Here is a 22,198-nt window from a genome sequence, read left to right as displayed (position 1 = left end):
CATAAAGAATGAGTAGTTTTTCAGGTTTTTCAAAAGACATAAAAAAGTATATTATGATGAAGAAAAAAGAGAAATTGTATCCAAAGAGCCTGATGTGAATAATTAGAAAATTTACTAACCAACTTAGAAACTAAAAAAACCTATAACACCTAGTATTTATATAGTTCTTGAAATTTTTAAAATCATTGCTTCATTTTTCCTCACAACAACTATGAAAAAATAAGTGCTACTATTTTGGCCATTTTACAAATGAAAATTGAGGCAGACTGAAGTTAATTAACTTACACAAGGTCACTTAACTGGAAATGTTCCAAGACAAGATCTAAACTCAAGGCTTCCTCTGTGACCCCTACTTTCAATACACATGCATCAAAAGTAAGAGCATATAATATATAATCGCTAGAGAGGCATAGCCTGATCCTATAAGAGTAATATCAAGAATGCTAAAATTGGCAAAGAAAGTTCAGAAAAACATGAGTTTGTATTGATGATAGTCCCTTCGATGATGAGAGAAAAAGATAAAAAAAAAAAAAAAAAAAAAAACTACTCAACTCTATGCTGTTAAAATTCTTACCAATATTGGTATTTCAGAATTCACAAAAAAAAAAAAAAAAAAAAAAATATATATATATATATATATATATATATATATATATATATATATATATATATATTGTCTATTCAATCTTTTTTTTTTCCACATCACCTCTGATTGGGTCTTCAGTATACCTTCATTTTTATACTGTACTATTCGTGATTTTCCAAGAAAAGATTGCTCTTTCCTCAGCATCTCCATTTTAATCTGATAGACAAAATACATAAATCTTAATTCTTGAAGGTATGAAATGGTCCTTTTATATGTGAGCATTTGAGGTGATTAAAGGAACAGGAGAACATTTCTATGTGGATCACTAATAAGATCAGCTTGAAAAGAATTGGAAGCTTATAGTTAAATATGTTAACAAGAAATACAGCTTACTCTGAGGAGCTAAGCAAAAACTACCTTTCAATCAAATATACTGACAAGACCTATTTAGAAGCACAGCATGGATTTGACAAATAAAGATGACAGAAGTGTATTGTTTTCCATCAGTTTATTTACATGTGACTTTTTGGAATTCTGAAGAATATAGCTGATTAATAGAAATCAAATAACTGAAGAATAAAGAATGTTTATATAAGAGTGGTTATAGTGATATATTATAGAAAGGTAGAGTTTGTACATTTAGCATCATAAATAGGAAATGGGTCACACTATTCATGTAGTAAGATGGTGTAGTATTTAAACTACCAGACCTAAAATCAGAAAGACTGGATTTCAAATTGAGTCTTAGATAATTAGCAGTTGTCTCATCTTGGCAAAACCATTTAACCACTATCTGCATAAATTCCCTTATCTGTAAAATGGGGAGGATAATAGTAACTTACCTCCCAGGATTGTTGTCAGGAACAATTGAAATAATTTTAAAGTGTCTGGCATAGTTTCTCACACATAGTAGATGCCATTTAACTGTTAGTGATGATAATAATGATGATGGAGATACTCCAATTTGGAGAATTAGAAGGCAGGATTTAAGATGAAGTAATAAAAAAGAAAAAAAACAAAAACAAAAAACAGGAAAGTACACTTAGACCAAGAGGAGATGGGAAAAGTAGTCACTCAGAAAACAGAACATGGAATCTGAATCCATGTGAATCCACAGACAAATCCTACAATTATTTTTTTTTCTGGGAACCATGATTAGAAAGAGCTATTACTTGCCTGAGAAGTGAATGGTTGGAGAAGGAATGAGTCAATTGAAAGAGCTATAGCCAAGTGTGATCTGTAGTTTATAGATTCTGATTGGAGGAAAGAAAAAGAAAAAGAAAAAGAAAAAACCTCTGCCATTTGAAGAGTTGTCTGGTTTTATGGTTTCCTAAAATAATCTACAACCTGAAAGAGGAAAAATCTCTTGAGGATGCTTGAGTTAGTGTTTACTGCTGAAACAACTTAAAAGAAGGAGAATGAGATGCTTTTCAGCTGTTTCTAGCTAAAATAGCATAGCCCTTTCTTAGTACTCTAAGTATGTCTCTGTGTTAAAAGAGATTGACACTGCTTTTGTGTCTTGAGAGTAGCAGGGATTCAGGCTTTTCCCTAATAGGAAAGCTATGAGTACCAGAGAGGAGCAGACAGAATAGAAATAATTTTGCCCAGCAAGGGTATCAAAGCCTGAAGTCTAAAATCATGAATTGTCTTGAGTATATGTGTTTCCCTATTCATAGACCTCCCTGCAAGGTTTCTGTATGGGTCTTCTGTCCCTTACAGATACTACAGAGATTGGTGGAAGACTGTAACCCAGGTTTATGATTCAATTGTTATGTTGTGGTTATTCTTGCTTTTGCTTTCTCGTTTTTTAAATATTTCATGTTTAAGAGCTCATGTTACAATGTGATTATGTATAAATGGGATACATTGTTGGGGTATTAGGACTACAGTGGCAAATAGTAAAATATATCATTCCCCTGTAAGACATGTGCACACACATACACACATATCCAAGCTATCCCTAGGTCTCTGAGAGAATTTTAGTTGAAAACACATGTCTATGGTTATATCATAATTCCCTTACTTTACCCATTCCAAAGGAACATGCCCAGAGCTAGGGAATGAAATTTGGCCAAAGCTGTGGGAGAGGTGGGGAAAGAGAGAGAGGTGGGGAGAGAGAGAGAGAAAGAGAGAGGCAGAGAGACAGAAACAGAGACAGAGAGACAGAGACAGAGACAGATAGGAAAAGAGAGAGACAGGGAGAGAGAAACAGGGAGGGAGAGAGAAAGAGACAGGGAGAGGAAGGGAGGGAAGAGGCAGGAAAGGAGACAGAGACAGAAAGACAGAAACTGAGAGAGAGAGAGAAAGAGAAACAGAGAAGAAAAACAGATGTTGCAATTCGAGGAACTAATAGAGAGACATAGAGACGAAAGGAGGCAGAGATGGAAATAGAGGGACAGAGACAGAGAGACAGAAACAGAGAGACCACATCTTCAGGGACTATGACTGGGACATAAACTATAAGTGCTTCTTAGCAAGAGACTGAGTCATTATATTCCAGACAACAAAAATCTGTAATAATTACCTAACTTATTAGTCATGCAAGACATACTTTGGGGCAGCTAGGTGACATAGTAGATAGAGTACCAGGTCTAAAGTCAGGAAAACTCAATTTGCTGAGTTCAAATTTGGCTTTGGGAACTTACTAGCTCTGTAATCCTGGGCAAGCCACTTAATCCTATTTGAGTTGGAGAAAGAAATGGTAAACTCCTCGTGCATTTCTGCCAATAAACTACAAAATAGGATCACAAAGAGTTAGATATTACTGAAAAGTGTCTTAATTATAAAAAGATACCCTGTAGTTTCTATTGAGAATTTTTTTTTTAACCATACTATGCTCTCTACCTTTTTTCCTCTTTAGTAACTCCTACACAGAAGGTCCATATGGTCTTAACTACATGGGAGAATTAGAGACTACCAGAGTGAATTGCAATAGCTCTTATATTTAGCTATTTAAGCAAGAGCTGAAACATTGTATAAATAGGAACTTAACTAATATTGCACCTTAAAGCAGTATTTTGTTGATAGGATCAAATCTATCAGAAAGATAAGTGCACCACCACCACCAGTGCACTAGTAGGTACAGTAGAAAAAACATATAATTCAGATTTAAGACTTGAGTTAGATTCCATTGGTCACTTACATGGACAAGATTCTTTAGGCCTAGTCCTTATCTGTAAAGTCAATTCTGTCTCTAGTCCTATAATCCTATACACAAATAGATTTTCCTAGAAATTAGTAAAATAGGTAATATGATCCTTTTCTATTATTCATATGATTAGTCTTTGATCTTCTAAAAACAGGCAATATTTTCTGTTTCATACCCACACTATAAATAACAAGTTCTCTTTATGACAAGCTTATCTCAAACTGGAAAGTTATCTACTGAGCTATTGTTCATTCCTAATAAAAATGGATTGAGAAAAAGAATATAAAATTTCTAGACTCATAAAAGAAACATGACAAGAAAGCTTCTAGGACCTATTCTATTGATAGAAATATAGGTCTAAAGATTAAAAAAAACAAAAAACAACAACAACAACAAAAAACACCTTCTATTCAACATGGATGAACTAGACTTATCATGAACTTCTCCCAGTGATTTTCTATTAAACCTTAAGTAATTTAACCTTCTAGAAAGTCATAGTAGAAGGATGATCTATAGTGGCACTAGTCTGAGTAATGGAGTCTTTGCCACACTGTTGTGATCAGAAAAGATACTGTGACAGTAAGAATTTTGGAAAAGACACTTTTTTGAGCTAGTGATATGTGAGGGTCATGTGCTACAATATCTTATCATCCATAGTATTATTCTAATCTACTCAATGCTACATTATATTAAACTTTCCTACCTTCGTCTCTTCCCCCAAACACATTTGGTATCTCTGTTCTGATCTCCAATTTAGAATTTCAACCTAGGCTTTTTGATTTATTAACTTGATAACTTATTTGACTTGACTCTGGAATAATTGACTCTGTTTGCACTTGAACCAGTACTTCTCCATCTCACTCAGGATATTCATTGTTTTTCTGAGGCAACTGGGATTAAATGACTTACCTAGGGTCACACAACTAGTATGTATTAGGTATCTGAGGTCACATTTGAATTCAGATGCTCCTGACTTCATGACTAGTGCGCTATCTACTGCCCCATCTAGCTACCCTCCCACCAATATATTATTTTCCTCCAAGCCTATTAATTGTCCCTAATTATATATAGTAGATAGTGTAACTTTAGAAATATACAATTTATCTTAAGTGAATTAGAGGTACTCTATGGAATATTATTTCAGAATCTTGAAAATTGATTATTTAATGTATTACTCTTTAACAGGATTATATGCTATCTGTGTAAACTCAGATACTAGTTGTTATGCTAGAAAAAATACTCCTTTATTAAATATAATGAAGGATGATTTCTTAAATTAAACTAAATAATAATAAATGTAATATTAAATAGTATCCTTATTACATTGGCTTAGGTTTAAAAGCATTCCATATATATATATATATATATACATATATACACACACATTCATATGGATATATGAATATATATATAGTGTGTGTGCATATGTGTGTAGTGTGTGTATATAATATTTTAGCTGGTCAGGTTTAATTTTCCTGTGGTTTTGTTAGAATGTCCTCTATAGCTTTTAAGTAAGAGATATAGATTTCATAAAATATATAGTTAAAATTCAATTTTTAAACTTCAGAAGAATAAAATAAAAACATTAGCATGAATTTAGTATATTTCATAAACTTGGTCAAATGTGCTTAACTGAAAAGTATCTTCTAATTTTTACCTATGGTATTGACTTAGTATTATCTCAAAATATTATCACTATCTTTCTCCAAGGTCATTTCCACATTTGAAACAACTGTCACCATCTTCTTTCCCACCTGGACTTATTTCTTTATTCTCAAGAATAAGAAGAGTCCCTATAGCAGTTATTCATTTCACAATATTTTTCCCATTTTACAGTCTGTATGATCATCCAAATCTCAAATCATAGAGTGGCTGGGGATTGAAAAGACTGAGAGGGGTAGGGAGAAAAACAAACAAAGATCAGAGCAAGTTGCAGTAATGTGTGGGTTTATGATTCCATCTATAGGAATACAACATGTTGGTAGCTTTATGTGAGAATATGTCTACAGAATCAAAGGAAATTTAATAAGAATAATAAGACCCAGCAAGCCTTTTAGTCAGAATAGCTCATTTAATGGCCAAAGTGTACAGCTAGAATCCAGAAAACTATTTCAATATACAAACTTTCCTTAAGATTCTTCATAACTAAAGTAGAAAACAATATTTTATATCATCATACCTCTTTAATACTATAATTTCATGAATTATTATATTTTTTAAAATATTTTTCACTGGGGAAATGAAAATGAAAGAAAACTTTATTTTTTTAAATGCCTACCAACCTATCCATGTATAATTAAAGTTGAGCAGGTTCTACATTTACTTTTAATATGTCACAGTCAATATAGCAAGTCTATCTTGTCTAATATTGTGAATAGCTACAATTAAATTAGCCAATGAAAATCAATACATTAAATCATCCAACTACCCAAATTCTCTATTTTCTAATCAGGTAGTTTTTTTGTTGTTTCTTTTATTACTTCATTTTTTGTTTTATCAGAGATATAAATCATGCCAAAATTTATTTTATGAATTCATTATTCTAGGTGTTATAATCATATTTAGTGAATTACTCACTAGTAGTATAATAGATCCCAATATTAGATACTTTAACTTTTTTCATAGATTTTAGAGCTTGGAGGATATAAGTCAAAAAGGGTATAAGTCAAAAAATCTCATTTTACTAACAAGGAAACTGAAACATAGAGACATAAAGAAGATAATAGAACTAAGACATAACTGAGTGAAGATATGGAATAGTTTTCCTATCTCTAACTGCAATGGCCCATCTACAACTCCATACTGCTTCTCATGGATCAAGAATTTCCATTTTTTATCAATATATGTAAAAGGAATAAGACATTTATAATACAGTAAAACAATATTTGACTTTGAAATATTACTGAAGGATACAATTTTTCCAAAGCAGTAAAATAAATTGAAGAGGGAGGATGTACTCACTCATTCTCTGTTTTGAGACTGAATCTTCCATAGAAAGAATTATTTTTTAAAAGGAAAATAAATAATAAACTTCTATTCATGTGCTTATAAATCTAGAAGCTCTATTATTTATCATTTATTAGACAATGTTTTATTTTCCCAAATTGCTCTCATATCTACATTATTTCTATACATTAGAAAGTGGTACAGCAAAACAGCCCAATATTTGTCAATTTTTAAAAATTTTATGATGATGAAGCTAAAATGTATTCAGGATTATTCAATTAATTCTAAGAATTTGTTTTGTTTACTTATCAGATCTCCCACTATATTATCAGGTGGTGGTGGGGAATTAAGGGACTCTGTTTTCTTGACTTTCTATTAAAAGAACTATTTTAATTGGGATATATTAAATCACATATGTGGTTTTAATTGTTCCTGATATTTTAAATTTTTCTTCTTAGCAGAAATGAGCAATTGGTTCACTTTTTACAGATTTATTCTTTTTCTGTGAAGTATGTAATTTAAAATGACAGAATAATATGAAAGAGCTAGTCAAAAAAGATATAAGCCCCAGTTATTTTTTTATTTATGTCAAGCTTTGAAACTAATTTCTTATTTAAGTTAAAAAGAACAAATTATCTACCCCCTGCACAGATTATCTTTTACCATTCCCCCCATTCTGAAATTATAACCAAAAGTAACCTAAAATCACAACAAATGGCATAATCATAGAGGCATTTAGGTTTCCCTCTGTCACTTGAGTGTTGTATACATTTCAAGTAAAAAAAGCATCCCATGTTTAATGAAAGATGTAAAATGACACAATACTCTTAAAGAATATTGCATTCCCACCAAAAAAAAATTGGTAGAGAATGTTATTAAAGAATGAAATTCATTTTCCTTCCTGATTAAAGATTCATTTTCTTAAATATTCTTTCCTTTGCATATAGAAAGCATGTTACCTATTGGAACAATGTCCTCCTAAGTTCTGGAATTCTGTTTAGACCCTGTATCTCTTATTAATAGCACTATACTATAAACTTTACCCTAGAATACAAAATATCCTATTTGAGATTTTTTTGTCTTATTATTTCTTATGTTTTGAAAACTTTTATTATATTTTGAAATTTAAAAAACACAAGGGAAGTGTGTCCTCATAGCTTTTTAGCACAATGAATAGAAATCAGGTTGAGGAATCAGGAAAATGTCTTGCCTCTAGCATTTATTTAGCTGTTTTACCTTGGGCAAATGACTTAACTTCTCTTTGCCTCAGTTTCCTCTATAAAGCATCAAATGAATTATGTATATATAAAATATCTTTCAAAACTTAAGGGTGCTATTTAAATTATAATTATAGTAATAATCATTATAATTTTTATAATTATTATTAACATTATCAATAGTACTAGTTACCTTAAAGTAAAAAATACATACTAACATATTAACTGGAAAAAATGCTGATTTAGCCAATTATTTAAGTTTTCATTTCCTTTAAAAGGAAGATCCATGAAAAAATAGCAAACTATTTTAGATATGTTTATACAAAGTTGGTGTCCAAGGATTTCACTGAGTTCCCCCCAGCAACATATCATTTCACCTGACAGTACAAAGTAAGAGATTCATCACCTATGTACTGGAATGCTGGAAACACCTACTTACATCTGTAGGATATAGGGGGAGTGATATAATAATGAAAAGTTTCGGGTCATGCAGTCTGAAAAAGAATATAGGACATTACGACAAAAAAGTGATATTTTCAAAAGAAAAAAAAATAATAAAAATGCAAGAATGATACTATTATTCAAGAAAAAAATATACAATGTTAATGATTACATAATAATGAAACATCCAGTCATAATGGTTTAAACATTAGTGTTATATCACTCTGATGATTACTAGCAAATTCTTATAATTCTCACATTTTAATTAATAATTATTATAAAATAAATAGGCTACAGATTATGGATTTAAAACTGGAAGGCCCTTCTACTCCCATTCCCTCATCTCCCTCATTTTTTACATGAGAAAGTTTATAGTGGAGGTAGGGGAGAAAGAAATAGAGTTAGCACCAAATGCAAAAAGTTCATAAAATGAATATGTTGCCATTTTATAATAAGTGGCTTAATCAGTAATCTTTAAATCACAAGACAATATGCACAGAAACTCTCCCTTTAACTCAGGAAAATGTCAAGAAAATTTATTCTTGGCTATTAACACAGACCTTTTGATTTTAAATACAAATAAAGGAAACACTCACTGATTTTGCCTTTAATTAAAGTGTGGTTATCTGTTTAAGCAATTCATTTTCTCTTTAAAAACTTTTATGCTCAAATCCAATGAAGTCAGTCTAGATGAGGCACATTTATTTTTTATGTCTATTCACATCTTTTTCTTGACTGTCAAATTCTTAAAAAAAAAAAAAAACAGGTACACATGGATTGGACATTGAAGGATTTTTATAAACAATTGCATTGACTTTTGACTTTTAACATGGAACACAACATACTTTTGGGGAATCTAGGTGGATTGTCATTGACATCAGTGAGAGTGATGTTCACTGTGGTGGTTCCTGCTAGTCCTCCCAGCTGTCCTCCCATGTCCTTGGCTTGGATGAGTACTTGATATTGTTCTTTGACCTCCCTGTCCATATTTGGCAAGGCTGTTCTAATTACACCTTCAAGGAAAAAAAAAACATACATATCACAAAAAATTAAATTCCATAAAACACAATATTTGTTTCTTGCTCTTCATTGTGGCAAGGAAAGTGGGAAATCTAGTGGAACGAACAAAGAATATCTGAGGTTTTTCTTTTTCTCTTTTTCAATGGTTCTTTGGCTTTCATTCTATCTCACCCGTAGCATAATATTACAGCCTTTTGATTATCTTTCCTCTGATATATCTCCAGATAACTGGAGATATATCTCACAATTTGTTCAAAATAATCAACATTGAAATTGTTCCCTTTTTATTCATGGTAATGGTATTTTTATTGTTGATCCCAAAGGATGACTTCCTAAATAAAAGTGACAATTTTATAATTGTGTTTTTGATACATCAATACATGCTCCCTCCACCCCATTTAGTTTCAGTCTAAAAAGAATACAAAGTTGACCTTATATAAAATTCTTCATATCTTACAGACTTAAAAACAAGTTTTCAGGATATCTTTTTCCTTCTGTATATATTTTATATACTACTGTTTATACTTTATTTTAGTGAATTAAATTACTTGGGTGATATTAATATAATGACCAACTGACAAGAATTTTTTAAGCACTTACACACTCTATGTTAGGCACTAGGAAGAAAACACAAATGAAATAGAGTCGGCCTTCCAAGAGTTTACTTTTTATCTAGAAAGTCAGCAAGAATAGATTCCTATTCTTTCTACTTAAACTCCCCAAGCTTTGGAATTTGTGCCTATTTAAATCTTACTGCTTTTTTTTTTTTTTTTTTTTAGCTAACTTCTCTCTGGTTTTCATCTCAGATACACTGTGAGCCTGTTTTTTAACAGAAGGAAAATATTATTTCTTCCTGTCTTCCTGTGATCCAATTTTCAATTATTCAAATAAATAAACAACATAGTATCTTTTATCTATATGTATGTAATTAAATATGTTCTCTTTCCCTCTCCTTTTCCTCTTCCTACAATGATTACCACTACTACAATGACTAATTCTACCATTACTACTACTACTATTAGTTCTACTACTACTACTGCCACTTCTATAGCTACTGCTACTACACTTTCTAGTTAACTAGTATTTATATAGAAAATACTATGTGGCAGGCATTATGCTGTATATTTTACAGTATCTAATTTGATCCTTACAACAATCCTAGGATTTAGATGCTATTATTATTCCCATTGTATATATGAAGGAATTGAGGCAAACAGATGTTAAACAACTGCTCAAGATCACACAGCTGTCTGAGGTGGATTTGAATTCCACCAAACTCTAGGATTAGCACTCTTGAGTTCATTTCACTATGTACTATATACTGAAATAGTCTACTTCTCTACTTTCTGGTTCAGTATTATTAAATGTTTCTAATGATGAAATGTCAATACTTCTTGAGCAAACTTCAAAAAATTTATTCTGATTTTTCTGAAGAAATACAATTTAAATTTTGCTAGAAAACTATTTCACATGATGATGATGACTGATGATGATGATCATGATGATAACGCCTAACATTTAGATAGTACCTACTTACTATACATCAGGCATTGTATTAAAAGCCTTACAAATACTACTTCATTTGATCCTTACTACAACAATTCTGGGAGGTAGATGCTATTATTATTCTCATTTTACAGATGAGAAAAATAAAGCAAACTCATATTAACTGATTCACCCAGTATTATACAGCTAATAATTCTCTGAGGAAGGATTTGAAATTAGATCTTTTTAACTTGTATGAGTCTGCTTATTTCCTAAATTCTATCTGAGCTAGAATTAATAATTTACTTAATTATTTTAATTGCCCTACATTAAATGATATGATTTGATATGTATATAATTACAAGGTCTTACCCAATAAACTAGAAGGTCAAAGAATGATTTCTAATAAAAAAAAAAAAACATACATTTAATCTCGGTAATTTTTGAGTGCTTATCTTGAGCCTTCAGAATTTTATATAAGCAGAATAATTGTAGGACAAACAAGAAAGATGAAAATATAAAGTGACCCTTTCTCTGTGACTAGTTTAGCAGCTCAAATTCACCAGTCAGAGCTACATTTTAAAAAGTTTTCCCCTGCAGGACAATAAACTCTTATGTTGTTACTAAGAAGGGAATACTTCCTCAGCATGCATTCTTTTGTCTTATTTGAGGAAAAAATTAAAGGATTGTAGCAAATGGTCTGCATATGAGAATAGTTTCTATGGGTACCTCTGATCTTATTCCTAGTTAGGGATTATTGTCTTGTCCCTGGAAGAATACCTATGGGGAAATATTTTGCTTGGTCTCATGTCCTACAAAGGAGAGTTATGAGTGTATAGAGAGCTATTTAATTCCCAGGAGGAGAAAGGGTTATACTTTCTTTTGCTCCCCTACAACAATAGGGGTCTCTTCATGCTTTTCTATGAATACTGTCCTTCAAATTGTACAAGGGATTGGATTCATAGGAATTGAGGTAGAAGGAATATTTATATACCCTCCATACACATACAGACATATATAGGCAAATACAACACACACACACACACACACACACACACACACACACACATATACACACACACACAAATACAAAGCTCACAAATACTTTGTTTAAAAGAAAACAATTATGAGAGTATTAAAGGATTTTTATTAGCATTATTTGAATGATTTCTAAATTTATTAGTACTTTTACTCAAATTTTTTAAATTGCAAATTAATTGTTTGTTATGTCTTTTTAATCCTATTATTCTTAAGAGTTCTATAAGCATTCACTATAAGCATACTAGTGTCATGATATTTCATGTAAGCCTTGAAATTTAATGTTTAGTTTACTAGTCAATTTCCTGTTTGGGGAAAGGAGGTAATAATAACAATACATTTCATCAGGAGAACTAGGACAAGAAGAAGTTTGAATTTATATAAGATGTATTGAAGGATCAACATCTAATTTCTTTTCAGCACTCAAGGGATTCTTGAATCACACACAGAGAAAATAAAATCAGGTTAATATCAATTGGAGAAATATCTCTGAACAGTATTGCTTGCTTCTACTGCTGCCAAAGATGTGAAGAGTTCAGAAATATCCTATTTAATGTTTTAACTCATCAACTTGTACTTAGGACTTATAAACCCTAGGAGATTTTTTTTTTGCGGGGGCAAGAAATAACAATAGATAAAAGGACTACAAGGACATTTCCTATTTCTATTATAGAAAGATGAGATTTAAATCAGGTGGTTGTTCTGTATATATAAACTTACTACCTTTCTCTGATAGGTATAGAAGGACTTGGATATAGAATCAGTTGACACAGGGAAAAAGAATCAAGAAATTTTCTTTACTATTCTATACATACTATTTAACCTATTAGGTATGTCATTATGACTTTCATAAGTGACTAAGGATATTTTAAAGTTTTAAGACAGAAAAGAAAATTAATTTAAAATATTTCAGATTAGACTATATGGGTAGACATACAGGACTTTGTACTTACACACTAAGGATGTAGATTGTTTAGAAAATTCAAACCAAATATGCATTTACTTCCCAAGGTCATGGATTTAGAGATAAAGGGGGGGGGCAGCTAGGTGGCGCAGTGGATAGAGCACCAGCCCTGAATTCAGGAGGACCTGAGTTCAAATCTGATCTCAGACACTTAACATTTCCTAGCTGTGTGACCCTGAGCAAGTCACTTAACCCAGCCTCAAAAAAAAAAAAAAAAAAAGAAAAGAAAAGAAAAAAGAAAAAGAAAAAAAGAAATATTTATAAATAGTTCTCAGAATCAGCTACAAAATTATAGATAATTCATGTGTTTCATGTATTTTTGTAGCCAACATATTTCAAAATTTATTCTTCTTACTCTCTCGCTATCCAAATATTTTTCTTTTTTGAAAAATTTGACTAAACAATTAGGTACCTCTCAACACTTCTATAGATTTTCCTGGTCAGTCAAGATAACTGTACCTGTGAAGGACATAATTCAAGTTTTCTTTTTCATGTAGAAAAAGGGTATCTAGACCATTATTTGGCATTTATAGCAAGTGGCTATTGGGCAAAATAACATTCAAAATTATTCAAAGGACAAAATTTATTTTTGGTGCATTCTTTCCTTTCTCAGCTTTCCCACCACCATCCACACAGCTATATGGATCCCAGTCTATAGAGCCTTGTTCTCCTGTTATCTAATAAAGTTATGGCATTATAGCCTTCTTATAATATTTTCATTTTAATGAGACTCCTGAAGATGATTAAGCCTTTATGACTAGTAATAATGATTTTCTAGTTGGGGGATTCATAGCTCTATCTATCTATCTATCTATTTATCTATCTATCTAATTTTATAATCATTTCAATATAATTTACTCCTTTTATAACCATGTATTTTATTTTATTATTTTAAAAACATTATTCTCAGAAGATCCATAGTTTTCAGCAGAATGCCAAAGGGATCCATGATATATATAACAAAAAAAAGATTATCTTCTCTAATGACTGAATTTTAGGCATTTTGGATGGTGATCAGTGAAGTAGTTGATCTGCTCAGTGAACCACATAGGTAACCATATATTCTCCCTCTTTATAAATTGAGATTTGCTACAGAAAGAAGTTGGAAGACTAAACTTATATAAGCTTAAAGACCAATCTCTTATTCAGGATGTGTGCCTTCTGTGTCACACACACATACACACACACCCCCATGGACTCTTAGCTCTGGTCTCATATGTACCAAATTCATCTTGAGGCCTTCTCTTTGGCTCATGCCTCCACCAGAGTTCCCCTGGGAACATCTGAATTTTGCTCACTTCTAGCTTATCCCAAAAGAAATTCAGCTCTCATTACAAGCATCAAACTAACAAAGTATAAAACACTAGAATTTATTACAAATAACAAGAAGTACAGAAAAGAAACATTCCTTGACTCATAGTAAAGAGAAATTTTCCTTCCAATGAATTCCACACTTTCCACAGAATCCATAAACTCAGCCCAGCTTAACTGTATTACCCTGAGATTGAGTTTCCATTCTTTATCTTCAACTACAAAATAAGGGGAAATCATGCAGGTACTGGATAGTTGACCTCATTGACACAGATATACAGAGTGTTTATAAAAGTATTTTCTTTTATGTGATGATTAAGTTTAATCCTTAGTTCTAGCCACTCTTCTGATCAATCTCTTTGGTGATCCCTACCACTACAATCGCATTTCAACCTTTGACATATTATCCCACTACTGGCACTATCTCTAGGCCCATGTTTCATTATTCTTTCTCTATCTTTCTGCTGGCCCATATATAGCTCAATGTCACCACTGCCTTCCTCCTATGGAAGTTCTCCCACTCTGCTGCCATCATCACAGTCAACCACTATCTTCTACTTCTCCTTCTCTTAGTAAAGTATTAATAATGCTTATAGTAGTTAGATTCATTTCCAGCTATTTTTTTTTTAATTTTTTTGGTCAGCCCCACATTAGCACCTGACAGAATTTAGTTACTTGAAAGCAGAGGCTGTTTTTGACTGACAAATAGTATTTTATACTTGTTAACTGACACAAAAGGAACTCTGAGACAGTTGTAAAAATCTCTCATCACTGCCAATAGGTCCCAACCCTCACTCCTCACTGACTTAGAGCAAATGGATGCTATTCATTAAATTTTACTATCTTAAAGTTTAATATGCTTCATTTGTGTCCTTCACATGGGTCATCACCTTCTGCTAAGATACTGGGAGACTGGAGAAAAACATCTTCCATTGTGCAGCCCCTGATGGGAATTCTAAGGGGCAAAGGTACATTTCTTTGATGTTGTCAGACATAATCAACATCTCTTACTGTTATTTTTAAGGTGAAGAAAAATCTCCCATTTCCTGATGGGAAACCTGTCCTTATAAATTCACATTCCTAAAGATAGTCAGCCTTTTAAGTATCTGGGTATTGCATACTCCTAGACATGAGCAAAAGCAGGTAAAAAGAATCTTGACCGTGTTTTACAAAGGAAAACCCTTCACCTAAACTTTTTATTGTTCTTTCCAAATGCATTACATATAATGCATACATTAAAAGTCATCATAAACATATTAAATATAGACATCATAATTAATGGTTTTCAGATAAGAGTATATGATACATTTCTTCTTTTTAAAATTGTTAGATTATTTAAACAAATTAACTTAGTCTTTGTTGCATGCTCCTGAAAAAAAAAAAAAAAAAACTACTTGATTCTCTTAAGTCAATTATGTATTTAATTCATTTTTCAAAAGGTCAGACTCTTTAGGGGTAATTTAGTTAAACAGCTAGGCCAAGATTCAGGAAGACTCATCTTCCTGAGTTCAAATTTGGCCTTAGACACAATATACCCTAGGCAAGTCACTTCACTCTATTTGCCTCATTCCTGTTCCTTAATGAGCTGGAGAAGGAAATGGTTAAGAAAAACTCAAATGGGGTCAAAGAACGTTGGTCACAATTAAAAATGACAATATTTCATATCGAAAATAAACACAACTGGATTGATTTTCTTTAGCTCTTAAACTGTTTATGGGAGAGCAAAAAAAATAGCTAAAGAATATCCCATGACAAGTCACTTAGACCTGTGCACCTCAGTTTTTTTTATCTTTGAAATAAAAGAGTTACACTTGATGGCCCTAGAGGACTTTCAGCTCTAAGTGGTATACACTTATATATTCTTTATATATATATATTTTCTGCTGTAAAATTTAAAAAAATTAAAATTAAAATAGTCACAAATATTACAAGCCCAAATTATGAAGTCTAAATAACAGACTGATATAAAAATGTTTGTTATTTAGATTAATTCATATTCATATGTAGGTAATTGAGTGATAATTCTATGAAAATGGTTCAATATCAGTATTTTAATAAGGTAATTAACTAGCAATTTTCAAATATTTCAGTAAAAAGGGATACCGTACTTGCATTGGTTAAATTTTAAAAATTAAATTAAAAAATTTTTAATGAATTTAAAAGCTTTCCATGTTAACTTTGGTTAAGAATATGAGCTATTTTTGTAAAATGACAGTTCATCATTGAAAATGACATATTTGGTAATTCTCATGTCAAGTGAATATTGAATATTTTCTCTATTTGTAATATTAGCTCAGGAAAAAAATTAACTTTTGCTTCATTTAAAATTTAAATATTTCTTTATTCCAGATATTTTTAGAAATATTTTATACTCAAATATCTGACTGGAAATTATTTGAACTATTATATTCTATGGGTATATCATGTAATAGAAGAAAGATAACAGAAAAGGAAGTGTGTGGAATAAGATATGGTGAAGAACTTACAGATTAAGCACATATTGATCAGAGACTGTTAGCTAACGTAAATCAGGCCTATAGGCCCCAGTCATGTGAAGGCCTAGGCTGCATTCCATTGTCCAAATAGGGCATTAAGTGGCCAAATGTTGTATATCACCTTTTCCACTGCATTCCACTGACCAAATGGGGAATAAAGGTTTATGGGACCAATCACAACCTATGGAGGGGAATTTTGAAGGTTCTTTGTCTGAAATGTATAAAAGCTGTGAACATTTTCAAGGGAGTGGCCTTCTCCTGCTGTGAATTTGGCTCACAGATCAAGATGGGATCCACTTCTCGAGATTCTAATAAATAATTCTGCTTTTCTATAAGTGATCTCTGAGTAGTCATTTTTGGATAGGATTTTCTATCCCTCAGATAAGGAAAACAAAGAAAAATAGAAACAAATCATAATTATGAAGCATTACTATTTGTTTGATTTTTATGTACTCTTTAGTAACTACATTCGAATCTGTTAAAAAAAAAAAATCTTTCTCATGTAGTTGTGCTCATGAAGTATGATTGACTCTTCTATTAATGAGGTGCCTAATCACTTGTTTACTGGTCTGAAGTATTTGGTAGCCTTAATATTTCTATATCCAAGAAGAAAAAAAATGGAAAATTTATTATACCTGATGCCACTTTTTTTCCTTTTTCATCTCCCTTCTTACATCAGAAATATCATAGGAAAGTTGGGAAATCTTTGATTTATAAATAAAAAAGATACATTATACATATAACTGTAAGTTAGTTATTTTCTAATGCTAAGCTGCTCAGATAATGTCATCACTGAAGTAAAGATCAAAGAAAGAACAATTCTATGGTAACCAATACAACTGCTGTCTTTCCAGGTGTGAATGTTTCTACTGCAATTATCTTTTTTTCATAGAGGCACTAAGCTTCAATGCAGCAATTAACTGCTTATTTTTGCTTTTTTCTTCACTTAGATGTTGACATTAACCAGACCCTTCTGCCTAACATCAATATTATTGATGTAGCCTGTGAATATACATCTTGAATATGCCCCCTCTCAAGATTATACTGGAAGAACTTTCAATGAGTCCAGCAGGAAAAATCACACAATATTGTCAGACAGGTTAAGTTGTCTGAAGTCACAGATCCTGGTGCAAGAGCAGGGGCATCAGAATCCATGGGGATGGATGGTGGTAGGTCAGGGAATCATTTGAGCAGCACATTCTCTCAAACCATCTGTTTTTTTCTTGCTATCCTTTATTGTGTACTGTGTAAACAAGCAAAACAGCAAAAAATAAAAAAATAAAGAAAGAAAGAATGTTTTTGTATTAAAACAATTGTTGCCTTGGATAGGATTTTCTTTCTTACAAGTTATTTCAAATTCCCTATTGTATTCTCTGGAGCATCTGTTTCAACATTTCTCCACACTATCTAAGCTACCAATTCTACCCACTCACTTTAATTCTCAATAGTCTTGCCCCTATTTTATTAAGAGATTGAAAATTGCCAGAGGGTACCCAGTATCTCCCCCTTAACCTATTATAATAGAAAATTTATTGTCTCAAAATCTCTTTTTAAGTTCACTTAACCTTGTCTCCTCCTCAGAAGCACTTATCTGCTTTTAAAAACTCGTCTTCCACTTTTTCTCTTAATCTCATCACGTCTCTCCTTCTCTAGAACTTCCTCATTTACTGCCTGACTTTTCAGCATTTTCAGTTTTTCCTCCTCCATTGTATATTTCCTCTCAATATACAAGCATATTCAGATCTTTCATATTCTTAAAAGAACAAAAGTAAAAACACTACCTGTTTTTTAAAAAGTGTTTACCCCTTAAACTACCATTCACTGTACCCTTTTAACCTAGCCAGAATTATGTACATATGATACTGTATTGGAGTATATTCAGGGAACTTTTCCTAAGTTTGGTAAGAAATGTGTTGAAGATATTGTTAGCTTCAGGATGAGGGTAGAAATGTGGATTTCAATTTAAACTATGATCCTGGACAATTCATTCAGGAAAGCAAGGGATTTAATGCCAATACAATTAAGCAAAAAAGACATCAAAATGCAAGTCATTATACTAAGGGCAAAAACGGAAGCAAAGTTAGAAAGAAACCTTATGGAACAGGCAGAGAAAGAGCAGTCAAAAGTAGAAAACATTGCTGACATAGTGCTGAAATAGAAAGATTCATGGTCTATAGGTTTAGTTTGTACTAGACTATCTTGGCAGGGTGAAAATCATCTTTTAGAATTTCTGCTATAAGAACAAGTTATACCCAAAATAGAATACTGTCAAATAATGACTTTTCATGGGTAAAACTCAGTGCTTTCTGGGGAACTCTCTTTTAGGGGTGAGGGAGGTGACTTTCTGATTCCATTTTAATGAGGTCCAGACTTCTTTGGAGATTCTGGCCTCAAAATCCTGTATCCTCCAACTCAGAAATCATACGTCCTAACATTAATGATAGGGTTATATCTTTAGAGTGTTAAGTAAAATTTGCCAAGAGTAAAATGAGTTAAACAACTCTCATGTCTAATTCATCTCCTAGGGTCAAGTATGCTTAGTTGCTGTGAACAGGGCCAGTGTTTTCCTAGAGGTTATGACACATTAATAATAACAGTAATTCTTTTTACATATGAGAAAATTGATTCCCAGAGACATTTAGTGACTTATCCAATGTCACACCAGTAGTAAGAAATAAGAACAGGTAGATGGCTCAATGGATAAAATGCCAGGCTTAGAGTCAGAAAAATCTAAATTCAAATCTGGCTTCAGACACTTGTATTAGCTGTGTGACACAGGGCAAATCATTTAAATTTGTTTGTCTCACTTTTCTCATCTGTAAAACAAGCTAGAGAAAGAAATGGCAAGCCATTTCAGGATCTTTGCCAAGAAAACTCCAAGAGCTGTTACAAAGAGTCAGATAGGACAGACTAATAAAAATAAGAAAGAAAAAGCAAGGATTAAAAATTCAGCTCCTTTTAATAAAAATCCAGTCATCTTACCATGATATTATACTGCATTCTTATTTGTATCAATGTGACCAAAATCTTATCTTCTGTAAGAAAGCTTTCCTAAAATGAATGGATACCCATTAACTGGAGAATGGTTGGGTAAATTATGGTATATGAATGTTATGGAATATTATTGTTCTGTAAGAAATGACCAGCAGGATGAATACAGAGAGGCTTAGAGAGACTTACATCAACTGATGCTGAGTGAAATGAACAGAACTAAGAGATCATTATACACTTCAACAATGATACTGTATGAGGATGTATTCTGATGGAAGTGGAAATCTTCAACATAGAGAAGAGCTAATCCAATTCCAATTGATCAATGATGGACAGAATCAGCTATACCCAGAAAAGGAACACTGGGAAATGAATGTAAATTGTTAGCATTTTTTGTTTTTCTCCCCAGATTATTTTTACCTTCCGAATCCAATTCTTCCTTTGCAATAACCACCACCACAACAAAATTTAGTTCTGCACATATATATTGTACCTAGGATATACTATAACATATTTAATATGCATGGGAATGCCTGCCATCTAGGGGAGGGAGTGGAGGGAAGGAGGGGAAAAACTCAGAACAGAAGGGAGTACAAGGGATAATGTTGTAAAAAATACCTATGCATATGTACTGTCAAAAAAATGTTATAATTATAAAATTAATAAAAAAAAGAAAGCTTTCCTAGTCCTACTTCAACTTAATGCCTTATGTATGAAACTGTTTTGAATTTACAGTGTCTATTATTTTTCACATAGTTGTTCACAAAGCATCTCCCAACATAAAAGGCTGTGAGCTTCTCAAGAGCATTGGGTAGAATATCTAGGCAAGCCAGGGGAGACCCATACCCACAGCACAAATCAGCAAACCAGGAACAATAAGCCAATAACAGCAGGCTAGCTGTGAGACTTCAAGCCTATACAGCAGACTAGTGATTGGGCCTGCCATGGCCAGGGGGCCTAGCACAACCAGCTAGACTAGGCAAGGCAACACCAACACAATAAAAATTATGTTCAATAAAGGACCATGGAAAGCTAGCTTAAAAATTAATTGAAAACTAAATAATCTAATCCTAAAGAATTTATGGGTCAAACAACAAATCAAAAATAAATAGTTTCATCAAACATGATGATGATAATGAGACAATGTATCAAACTTGTGGGATATAACCAAAGGAGTTTTTAGGGGAATTTTTATATCTTTAAATGCTTACATGAATAAAATAGAGAAAGAAGAAATCAATGATTAGGAAATGCAACTAAAAAAACTAGGAAAAAAAATTTAAACCTCTAATTAAATAGCAAATTAAATTTTGAAACTCAAAGAAGATATTAATACAATTAAAAGAAAACTACTGAAATATAAATAAAATTAAAAGCTGGTTTTATGCAAGAACCAATATAAATAGATAAATCTTTGATTAATTTGATTAGAACAAAGAAGAAAACCAAATTACCAGTATTAAAAATGAGAAGGGTAAATTCACTACAAATGAAGAAGAAATTAAAGCAATTATTAGGAATAATTATGTGCAATTGTATGCCAATAAATCTGACAATTAAGTAAAATGAATGAATGTTTATAAAAATATAAATTGCCCAGATTAACAAAAAAGTAAATAAAATACTTAAATAAATCCATTTTAGGAAAAAAAAAATTGAACAGGCTATCAAAGAACTAAAAATCTCCAAGATCAGATGGATTCCCAAGTGATTTCTATCAAACATTTAAAAAACAATTAACTGTAATAGTATCAACTATTTGGAAAAATAGGTGAAGATTTACCAAATTCCTTTTATGACACAAACGTGGTGCAAATTCCTAAACCAGGAAGAATCAAAACAGAGAAAGAAAACTATCAACTAATTCCCCTAGTGAATATTGATGCAAAAATTTTAAACAAAATACTAGCAATGAGTTTATAGCAAAATATCATCAGGATCATATACTATCATTAAGTGGGATTTATATCAGGAATGCTGAGTTAATATAATCAGGAATGTTCAATATTAGGAATACTATCAATGTGATTAACCATGCCAATAATAAAACCAACAAAAATAATAAGATTATCTCTATTGATGCAAAAAAAATGGCAAAATACAATATTCATTTCTGTTTTTAAAATTTTGAGATAATAGCAATAAATGGAGTTTTCCTTTAAATGATAAATATCTATCTAAATTCATTACCAAGCATTATCTGTAATAAAGATAAGCTAGAAGACTTCCCAGTAAGGTCAAAAGTGAAACAAAGAAATTTATTATTAATATTAAATATTAATATTAAACTATTATTAATATTTCACTAGAAATGTTAGTTTTACCAATGAGAAGAAAAAGAAATAAAATGAATTAGAATAGCCATTGCAGAAATAAAATTATCACTTTTTGGAGGTGATACGATAGAATACTTAGAGAATCCTAAGGAATCAAATGAAAAACTACTTGAAATAATTAACAACTTCACCAAATTTGAAGGATATAAAATAAATCTACATAAATTACTTGCATTTCTACATATCACTAACAAAGCCCAGTAGCAAGAGATAAAAAAAA

At 31.6% G+C, this 22,198-nt stretch overlaps 1 protein-coding gene across 9 annotated transcripts in view; it reads right to left on the bottom strand.

Annotated features, from left to right (window-relative positions):
- The window catches only part of CDH12 (cadherin 12), a 1,341,561-nt gene that overhangs the window by 107,386 nt on the left and 1,211,977 nt on the right, over window positions 1–22,198 (bottom strand). For 7 of the 9 annotated variants that reach the window (XM_074279079.1, XM_074279078.1, XM_074279081.1 and 4 more), the window contains one exon: window positions 9,184–9,351. The exons of 1 other annotated variant lie outside the window; for it this stretch is intronic. In XM_074279079.1, the coding sequence (XP_074135180.1) occupies window positions 9,184–9,351 (168 nt within the window). Of the gene's footprint in view, window positions 1–8,934; window positions 9,102–9,183; window positions 9,352–22,198 lie in introns of those variants that run through there. One more of the 9 variants, XM_074279086.1, reaches the window with a different exon arrangement.

The sequence above is a fragment of the Sminthopsis crassicaudata genome, chromosome 1 (genome assembly GCF_048593235.1).
Source record: "Sminthopsis crassicaudata isolate SCR6 chromosome 1, ASM4859323v1, whole genome shotgun sequence".
Taxonomy (NCBI): domain Eukaryota; kingdom Metazoa; phylum Chordata; class Mammalia; order Dasyuromorphia; family Dasyuridae; genus Sminthopsis; species Sminthopsis crassicaudata.
This window is presented reverse-complemented; position numbering and strand designations above follow the sequence as displayed.